Genomic DNA, 10,815 nt, shown 5'->3' on the forward strand with positions numbered 1-10,815 from the left:
CTCAAAGTACAAAATCACAGATCAGTTCAATATCCAAGATAAACAATCAACAAACAATCCAACCAGCTGGATTGACAAGTTTACAAAAAAAAGCTTGAAAAATGTGCAAGATCAATGGTGAAGATTAACTGACAGAGGAAGATCAAGATAATCACAGGATGCTAAAGATATGCTAAGCCAGAAATGGAAGAGTTACTTTTCTATAAATAGAAATGACAAGTGATAATTTAGAAAAACTAATAACATGTCTTATTGTACACTGTGTAAACCAGCAGTTAACTGAATTATAAAGTTAACACTGATCTTTTAGTCAGTTGTAACAATCTAGATAGAAAATCTTGTAATTCACTCAAGAAGAAGCTAAGCTCTTTAAACAAAGAGGCTAGAAATTTTGTAGCAAAACATTCTTGATTTTTAATATAAAAATTAAGTGAGTTTTGAAAAGATTGTGTTCTTGTTTACTGCATGTTTATTTACTACATTAACACATCTTTCCTACAATATTAAATTTACTTTGTTCAACCAAAAATATTCAAGAAAAGCCTAAAAACTTCTAAAATACATTCACCCCCCTCTGTGTGCTATTCATTTGCTAACATGGCCTACATCCATTTTCAAACCAGAAAATGAAAACACTTCACAATCCCCAAACACTGTGTTATGGGTAATCTCGGACTGATCATGATATTGGAAACTGATCTAAAGACCAAGAGGAGGAAGACAACTGAAGATGAGGAAGTAATAAAAATATTGGGAAGATATTTACAGAATGCTTAAACCAAGTTGCAAAATACACAATTCAATACCAAAGATGATTTGGATGATGATGAGCAGAATAAGGATGAACACATATCTTTTGGCTCAAATCCAAGTCAATCTTCTAAGGCAACAGGCAGCAAGGTTTATGAGAAGAAAAAGGGGAAAGAGGAGAAGAAAGAAGATGGAAAGAAAAGTAGACGAGGTGGTAAATGGGAGTCAAAGAAACAAAATGTCCAGGAAGCCAAAGTTTTACAAATTCAAACTACTCAAACCATCAAGCCAAGCCAAACAAACACTCAACCAATCCAACCTTAAAAACCTAAATTCTTGTATAAACATACTGCAAACTCCTTACTCAACATACCAATCAGATCCATCCAAGTCACACTAAAAAAAATCACAAACCTACTTTCATTTAAGCCTCCAACCAAAACTCATTTCAAGACTATTAGGAGAAAACCAAGGAAAATACAAGCTGATGCTAGTGTTATCTGGAACTGTTTCAATCAAGATGATTTTTTACCTCTAAACATGAGCATAACAGATGATGACTACTTTTAACAACTATCTGAAAAAATAGTCTGAGTTTGGATTGTTTCTTTGTCAGAAGTAAGAATCTATTGTTTGGATGACTTCTTCATCTTGCTTTGCAGGGAAGTAATGGAAACACCCTCATTTGGTGTGCCAAGGATTCTGAAAATTTTGTCAATCAGATCAATCTCGGTTATCCCTTGGAAGTTGAAAGGACGGTTGGTTTCATAGGAGCTCAGCCATGATACAACCTACGGACCACATGTCGATTGCATCTGAATATTGTTTTTCACCCAATAAAAGTTCAGGTGCTTTGTACCAAAGAGTAACTACCATCTGCCTGTGTAAGGTTTACATGGGCGTCCATGCGACGAGCCATCCCTAAATCACATTTCCTGAGCTCATCACGATTATTTAAAAGCAAATTTGAAGTCTTCAAATCTCTATGTAGAACCTGATTCATGAAGATATTTTACTCCCCCCAGTGGTTGGCGCATAAAGCACTTGACTTTGCTTTGACAGAATGGTTGTTTCTTTTTGTGCATCACTGCTCTGAGGTCATATCCCTTTACCAAGAAATGCAGTCATCAGTTCCTACAACTACTTCTTTAAGGTCTATGATCAAAAGAAATAAGAATGTTTATTTCTATTAAAGAAGTTAGAGGATTCCCTTCTTCGCTGTCACTATCCATCTGTACTTCATTCAGCGCAACAATTTCCTCAGTCATTTTGTTTTTGGCCTTCTAAACAACACCACAAGTGCCTTCACCTATTTTGCTTAATGCATCAAACTCATCTATACCTCTACAAGCCTGGATCTTCTTCGCTTTTCTTTGAATGGCTGAAACAGACCAGGTGTATCAGCATTATTAAGTTTCCTAAAGAACCTGATAAGCCATATAAACAACAATCAACCAACCCATATACAACAGTTTTCATGATTATGCCCTTTAGTTCGGTTTGATAGATGCTGAGTTGTTAACAGAGCATCTTATTTGTTACAGGTACGAGCACGCATGATCCCAAACCCTCAAGTTTCAGTATACCTTGTTGTTCTCCTGCTGGTAACATATCACGTCTTAAAAGAAACGAGTAGAGTACAATGGGAATTATTTATAGCCTTATGTAGTAAACATAATAGGATATACTTTCATCTCCGAGGAGAGTTGAACACAACGAGTTGAACATAACAACCAAAACCGCTTTATGCCTCTACAAATCATATTACAACAACTGTAGCCAGTCTTCCATGAAATACACATATTACAGAATATACTTGGTCTACCCTGATGGACTAGATAATGTATACGAGAGTGCCTTATCATATTCTAAGGCATAATTAAGGTGCAATTGTAAGCCCCAAGTTAAGAGAGAAGAACATCTTAAGAAACACAAAAGTTCAGACTAGAATTATGGTGCATGAAGGTGAAGCATATTTTCAGTTAAACAAGGGACAGTAGACAGTAACACTGATTTCCGGAGTATCCTTTGCAACAGAGTTGATACAAAAAGAAGGGCAACCAAACCAGCTACTTGAACAGAATACTAGTTGCTGATATTTTGGTTGCAGCTCAACATTAGGAAACTTAAAAATATTCCACTACAAACAAAACTCAAAAACCTAGCATGGAGTCCTTTTGAACCCATTCACATGTAAAAAACATGTCAGTCTAATCATATTTGCACCTATACAGTAAGTTAATATACGGATACCTCTTCTACTGCAACTTTAAATACAGGTGAACTACTGATAACTTCAGGTACTGGTGAACTACTGGTTGTGGTCGTAGTCATGGCTAGTTCTATATCCGAGCTTTGGGATTCGGGTATTTGTAACTGCGTATAGTGAATTTCAATCTGTAAGCGGTGATGGAGGGGAGTTGACGCCATTAAACCTTTCTTAATATCTGCCTGTAATTCCCTAATGGGAATTGCAGCCAAAAAGCTTTTAATATACTCCTTGCAAGTTTCTTTTCCCTGACAAACCACCACCTCTTCATTCTCACTTTTCACTAATACCTCGGCCTCAGCTACTGCCCCATCTACAGAATTGTCTTTGATATTCACCTGTTGACCTTGCTTATTGTTGGAATCTATTTCAGCAACAACTATCTGCTTATCACCAGTTGGCTTTTCTTCCAGTGATTGTGTAGCATCAGCAGGCAGCCTGTAGATGGTCGTGTTCCTGTCAAATTTTAAAATGTAAGCTTGCTCGCATCCTTCATAGAGTCTTTCTCCTAATGTGTCGATGATGTAGTAAGCTTCTGGTTCAACCTTGAGGACAAAGAAATGGTCATTCCAACTAATGATATAAATTTGCGATTCACCATGAACTGAACATTCTGAACCTGCATGGCTAATCTCATCCCACATGCTGTCGAAGGACATGGCACCATGTAGAAAATCAAATTTTCCTTCCATTTCATCAGGATGGAAAAAACCAATAAAGGACTTTCCTGAAACTACAACCAGAGACATTTTATTGGCTTGGAGGACAGTATCCAGGTCAAAGTGTTTATCAGGAAACTTCTTCCTGTATGACTCGTTCTCACAGAGGTTCCTCCAATCTAGCGAACCTTCTCTGATCAAAGTGTCAAACTGTGACTTAATAAGCATCAGATTCTGGTTATTCTGAAACCAATTAGCTATAACAGCAACAAGAGTTGTACATGCACTTTCACCTGCTGCCCTCTCACTTCTCTGATCAATGGAAGCAAAGAATACCTGTGCTTGAAGCTTCATATGTCCATCACGGCTAGTTATTTCCTTCTGTTCCCAACTACCAATAGCAAAATTGTCTTCCCCAAACTCCGATACTGATGATCGATGAGCACTTGAGTCCTCATCAGTCTTTCCCTGGCATAAATAATCAACGAGTTAAAAGTAGCATGCCAATCTCACTTCAAAACACACAAATGAAATCCATTTCGCAGCGAATTTTTTTATCTAAATTATTGCACATTAAATGATTATAAACTTTTTTTGATAATCAAATAATTATTAACTTTAGTATTAGTTTTTGGACCCGAATGATTTCAATTCTTTAGACGAAATGAAACTTCAAAAATTTTCAGGTCATGATCGAACCCTAAAAAACATATTGACTCCTATACGGGTGCACATCACACTGATATTATAACGTCATATAGTTAAGGAAGACAGGCCTGTTAAACAAAATACGATTCGTCAATGAACCCTTGCTATTTAACACAAAAACCCTTCTAATGCATTTCAATTTACTAGGGGTTATTAACAAATTTGATATTTCGGAGGGGAAAAAAGAAGACTTAAACCCTCACCCCAAGAGAGAGAGATTCATCAGAACTGAGTTGCCTTCGATCAAAATCAATGTCATCTCCACCTTCTTCACCATAATCCTTCTTTAGCAGTGGTTCACCTCTGACTTTAGGAGACCTAAAACCAAGCTTTCTCTTCCTCCAAGGAAGTATGCTACGCCTGGAATTGTGCACAACAGTCTCCGAGGCAGATCCAACATAATCCCTAATGTTTGAGCAAGCTAAATCCGATTTGCGATTGCTGTAATAAACCCAGCCCTCATCCTCGCAGTTGCTCCTGGTGCTCGAGTTAATTGTCTGTCCTGCAAAATTTGCATAAGCCAAAGTGCCATAATTAAACGAATTCCTAATAGCAGAATCCTCCATCTCATCTGATTCTCCTTCCTCAAATTCTTCTAGTGAATCTGAATCAAAGGGGTACGTATAATCGCCCTCCTCACTCCTGGAAGAGCACATGCCTTCACTTCCACCATCCTCACGGCAGGCTTTTTTAGCTTTTCTCGTTGATACATACCCAGTAAAGATCCTTACCTTTCTGAGACCAGCTTTAATTGCAGAAACCTCATCTTTTTCTGATAAAAGATTTCGGGATTGCTGTAGAGAAGGAATTCGTACTATAGGCTCCCACACAGACTCTGCTGGTTCTTGCGCAGCTCTTACTTCCAATATGCCGAGTGAAATCTGCACAATAACTTTTCCGTCAAGATTCAGAATTAATTACTTCTAGCTAAAAGAACAATAATTTGTAAAATTGCAATAATAGAGAAAATCAAGATCAGTAAGAGCAAACATTATTAAAACAATGCTGCGAGAAGAATTCTGAAAAGATGCTCACAAAGAGTAAAGGACGAGGTTCAGCTGCATTTCCTGAGACTGTCAAAGGGACACTTATATCTAATTCTTTCCCTTCAGCTTTAGATGCAAATTCAGCAAGGTTTAAGGATGCTGTTCCGACAGGAGGAACCCTGTTCTTTGGTTGTAGGTTCTGACCCTGGATTAAGTTAAAAAATAAATTGAGTTCAATTATACTTATTATTATAACCAGCAATATTAAGTCTGTTATAACCAAACATTACTCACCACATAATAAAACCATGTTGCTAACTAAAAATGGCATAAATAAAGTCACGACAAAAACTCTTCGGCAAGCTACTACAAAATGGTTTTAGTATTAAGATGACTGCTATAACCTAAGAAGGTGACAAAGGATACAAATTAATGATAGGTGATCAAACAATCATTTGTAGACACGTGAGACCAAATGAATTGCCTACATTATCTGTTTTGTAATATCCTAACAAAGACTCAAGTGAAATGCCAAAGTATCTCGGGTTAAATCAAGTATTCAACAAACGTGATTCAGTCTAAAACCGACAGAACCGCATAATGAGATTCGATATGCAGCCCATCAGAACCTCATAACACCATCGTGATGACAGTAAAATTACCATGTAATCGAATAGGGGGGAAAGAATCTGATGTCCATTATAATAGGATGACAATCAACAAACCAGGATTAGAAAAACACTCACTATCTAGGTGATGAATTCACCCTTTTAGCAATGAGCCTGTATATAACAGTACCTCACTGAATAATAGAGCCAAAAGTCATATATCAATATAATACATAACAAACATCGACTATGTTGCTAACTAAAAATGGCATGAACAAAGTCACGACAAAATATCTTCGGCAAGCTACTAGCCTCCTACAAAATGGTTTTAGTATTAAAGATGACTGCTATAACGTATGAAGGTGTCAAAGGATACAAATTAATGATAGGTAATCAAAATATCATTTGTAGACATGTGAGACCAAATGAATTGCCTATATTACCTGTTTTGTAATACTCTAACAAAGACTCAAGTATAATGCCAGAGTATCTAGGGTCAAATCAAGTATTCGTCAAACGTGATTCAGTCTAAACCCGACAGAACCGCATACGAGATTCAATATGCAGCCCAGCAGAACCCCATAACACCTTTCATCAAGATAGCAAAATTACCAAATAATTAAATAGGGAAAAGTATCTGATGTCCGTTATAATAGGAAGTCAATCAACAATCCGGGATAAGAAAACCAAGGCAGTAATTACGAAAGAGGAAAAGAATCAACAACCAAGGCAGTAATAACGAAAAAGGATTTCATTACATGATAATTTAACCGTCTTGATGAATGGTGTTATGAGATTCTAACGATAATAACTCTAACGGGGCATCTGCGGATAGGAGCACGATAATCATAAGGTTAATTATACTACTCCAACAATCCATTTACTCAGTGAGTACCATGGTTTTATGGTCTGCCTAGCGTGACAAAGGAAATCAATCATATCAGAAATATTCATCGATCAATCTGATGATGAAGCACATAACTCAACACCACAAAACACGGGCAAAATGATACACAAGTCAAGTCAATTTAATTCCAGAAAACCAAACAAACCATCAAAAACTCTCCTCTGATTTCTATTCCCCCCAACAAATGCATGAATTCCAAAAATAATCCAAGTTATCCAAGACAGATAAAAGGTCAAACACACAGACACACACACACAAGTACACAACCATATAAAAGAAGGGTACTATAGTAAATAGAAAGATACTCACATTAAGAACTGTTAAAGTAACCTCCCAAGGATGAAACACGTTGTGTTTATAACCAGACAAAGTACACACACTGAAAAACTTCTCATCCCATTCAACGACACCGTTTCGAACCAAACCTTGTTTAGTGACATTCTTCTTAATCGTCCGGCGAAAAGAAGTCAACCCAATTCTGGGTCCTTTCCATTTTATCTCCACAATCATATTCTCATTTTGTGAGCACCACCCATCTAACCTCTTCACTACCACTTTCACCTCCACTTTCTTCGACAAGAGCGGCGGCCATGGCCGCCACTTGATCATCTTCACCACCATTTTTAATTTGGTAGGGCTTTTTGAAAAATAAAAAACTGTGTGTGTGTGTGAGAGAGAGAGACGGAGAGAGTGAGAGAGAAATGAGCTGGAGAGAGGGAGGGAGGGAGAGAGAGAGAGAGAGAGAGAGAGAGAGAGAGAGAGAGAGAGAGGTGAGCTGAGGGTAATTTTAATTGTTGTTATGTGTTTTGTTTTCAGAAAAAAGAATTGTTGTTATGTGTTTATATTGTGTGTGTGTGTATGTTGTAGAGACAGGAAAGAGTGAGATAGGGACTAGTTGACTAGGGGAAGAAGAATGTTGTTTGTTGAGGAACTCGTCTCTAGATGTGAACGATATAAAGGTCCTGTTTAACTGAAAACATGAGATTTGACTTGTGTTCTGTTTCACTTTCTGTCAATTAATCTGGATTTTTGGGTTTTTTCTCTACTAGGACTTTTTGTCCGCGCCATGCGCGCTCCAAATTCTTTAATTTTGAATTTTTTTTCCCGAAATTTGTAATTTTTATAACATAAACGGTTATCTTCTACTTTTATTTAATTTATTTATTACAGTTATTTAGGTTCCGTTTATTTTGAAATATAAAATTGATATTATAGTTTAACGTTAATCTCAATATTTTATTTTAGTTTTCTTTCTCTCACATTTTAACCAATTAAAAGTCTCTTAACTCATATTTTAACATTTCTCTTTTACGTTTTTAGTAGTCAATATTTTAATAATATGTACAACAAAACTGAGTAAATATTTTTTTTAATTAAATACTTTTTTAAAAAATCCAGTAAATATTACATAACATACAATTTATTGCAATATTTTATTTTAAAATCAAAATAATACAAAAACCCACTTATATTAAAACATAATATATAACACTATTTTGTAAAAATCATTTTTTTAAAAATTATAAAAAAGGAGAAAATATCAAAAGAATTTAAAAACCCAAACAACCCAAATAAGTTGACTTTGGGATAGGTTAAACTCATGCCTTAAAAGAAGCCCACATAAAATCAAAGTCCTGTCTTAAAAGAAGCTCAAATAAGAAAACTACCGTGACTTTGGGATTCTCAACTTCTTCAAGCAAAAAGTAACTTTTTTTCACCAAGGGGACAACACTCTTGGTAGAATCAAACTCTTTCTCTACAATGGAGGTATGGATCGATTCTTTGTCTATAGTTTATCTTGCTTTCATACAGTATATATATGCAATGGAACCATGAATCAATGTTAGAACTTGAGATTATATTGCTTGATTGATGGAGTTTTAAAGTATACACACCTTAACTTAATCGATTAATGTTATATAGAATTTAAGAACATTACTTGCTCAAATTCATGTAATTCTCAAGTCTTGTATCCTATACATGTAATGTTCTTGTAAAATCCTTGATTTGTATCTCATACATGTAATATCTAAGTAAAATAACGTGCTTTATATTGATTGGAACAAATTTATTATGTAATTACAGATGAACAAAGGATTCAGTTCTAGAGCGAAAAATGTCAAATTCAATTTAGGTAAATATTTAACCTAGAATGTATATACTGCATTTATTTAGGTACATTAACATAATACCAACTGTACAGATAATGAAGAGAGTATATGTAGCTTTCTGGCAGCAAATGTAGAAGTCTCTGATTTTAGGCACTTTGTAAGTGTATATTTTACAGCGTTAATTTATATAGTGTCAAATTTATGTTTATTTTTAAATGTATTTGATTTAATGGTACTTGATCAGAGAGTGCCAGAGGATTTTAAAAGTGTTTATGGTGGAAGAATTCCAACTGGCTTGAAGATATATTGTAAAACACTTAAATGGCGTGCTCGATATGATTCAGAAATCGGACAAATATGTGGCCTTGCTCGCTTTATGGAGTTTTATGGAATTACGATATATAATCTTATTTTATTTGATTATCATGGAAATGGGGTCTTTAATGTCAAGATATATAAGGAAGCGGCAATTGAGATAAACTACCCGACGATAGAACTAAATGAGTGGATGTTAAATAAACCGGAATGGAAAGACGAAGAATTCATGGTTTTCTATGGAAACATTCGGTTTCAGAAATCTGTCGCTATGTTATATGATGGTTTCTCCTGAACAAAACTGAAGCTTACCGTATTAGCGTAAATAGTGCAGACTTGCAAGGTGATGGGATTGATCTGGTAAGATTTATTTGCAATTGTTTTCCATATCAGGTCGCATTCATACTTTAATACCAATGTGTATATGTTGGATACCTGAACAAATTTTTGCATATATGACAGACAATGATGTCAGGAACAGAGAATTTCTACAAAAACTTCAAACATGAAAACTCTGTCAGTATGAGGTTCACCACTAAGGAATGGAAATGTGAGGTGGAGAGGGTTGGAGGCCATTGCAGATTTGGGAAAGGCTGGTCTGATTTTGTATCAGACACAGGACTTGGAATTGATGATTATATAGTGATGTAAAGGATGCATAATGATATAGAAAATGTGAACAATGTGAATGTTTGCATCTATAAACATGATATTTATGAGAAAGATCTTGATAGAGGTAATGTGATAAATTAACTACTTTAAATTCTATATTTAAATTGATTCAAATACGGATATTCTACTGATAGGGATAAAAAAATCTTGATTGTGTAATTAAATATTATATTGATTATACAAGATGTGGGCTGCTAGGCCCAATAAGAAGATGTATGATATTCAAACCAAAAAGGTTAGCACATTGATCAGGCCTGATGGACCAGATCAGGCCTGATGGAACAAAGAAGGCCCAAAACCCTGATTATTAATTAATTTCGTAATTAATTAATAAGGGGAAAATCATCTATGAAAAAGATTCCCAATAAGGACATAAATCCTTGTAGATTGGCCTCCAAGGAACCTCATAGGATAAGGAATCAGCTTCCTACTTCCTAGGACTCCAAATTCTATTCTAATTCAGAGACTTGACCACCAAGTCTCCTATACCAAGTCCAATTCAAGGACTACCAACATCTATATAAGGGGCCTCACCCCACAAATCAGAACTACATTTTTTGACTTGATCCTTGGCAATCAGCAAGGTACGTAGGCATCTTGTTAAGGCAGATTGAGTCACGAAACACAAGAGCAGTCAAATCGAGCCTTGAAGCTCACGTTCCTTTGTAATAAATACAGCAATTATATATCTTAGTTTTTAATCCATAACATTTGGCGCCGTCTGTAGGAAAGCACAACAACAACCATGGCGAGAACACGGAGAACAGTTAGAGCCCTTGAAGGAGGAACACCAACGGGGACAACCCAAGTGATTTCGTCAACTGTGGAGA

General features: G+C 35.7%; 1 protein-coding gene across 2 annotated transcripts; it reads right to left on the reverse strand.

Annotated features, from left to right (window-relative positions):
* Nucleotides 1–2,747: 2,747 nt before the first annotated feature.
* Nucleotides 2,748–7,820, reverse strand: LOC141720476 (uncharacterized). Of its 2 annotated transcripts, XM_074522907.1 has the most exons (4): nucleotides 7,197–7,819; nucleotides 5,422–5,577; nucleotides 4,590–5,267; nucleotides 2,748–4,146 (listed from the first exon to the last, which is right to left on the reverse strand). In XM_074522907.1, exons 1-4 carry the CDS (start codon nucleotides 7,506–7,508, stop codon nucleotides 2,989–2,991), a joined length of 2,304 nt encoding a protein of 767 aa, XP_074379008.1. In that variant the 5' UTR covers nucleotides 7,509–7,819; the 3' UTR covers nucleotides 2,748–2,988. The 2 variants fall into 2 exon arrangements, with proteins under 2 accessions (XP_074379008.1, XP_074379009.1); XM_074522908.1 differs by lacking the exon at nucleotides 5,422–5,577 and having other exon boundaries at nucleotides 7,197–7,820.
* Between the last annotated feature and the right edge of the window lie 2,995 nt (nucleotides 7,821–10,815).

Source organism: Apium graveolens, chromosome 4 (assembly GCF_009905375.1).
Source record: "Apium graveolens cultivar Ventura chromosome 4, ASM990537v1, whole genome shotgun sequence".
In the NCBI taxonomy this organism is placed as follows: Eukaryota; Viridiplantae; Streptophyta; class Magnoliopsida; order Apiales; family Apiaceae; genus Apium; species Apium graveolens.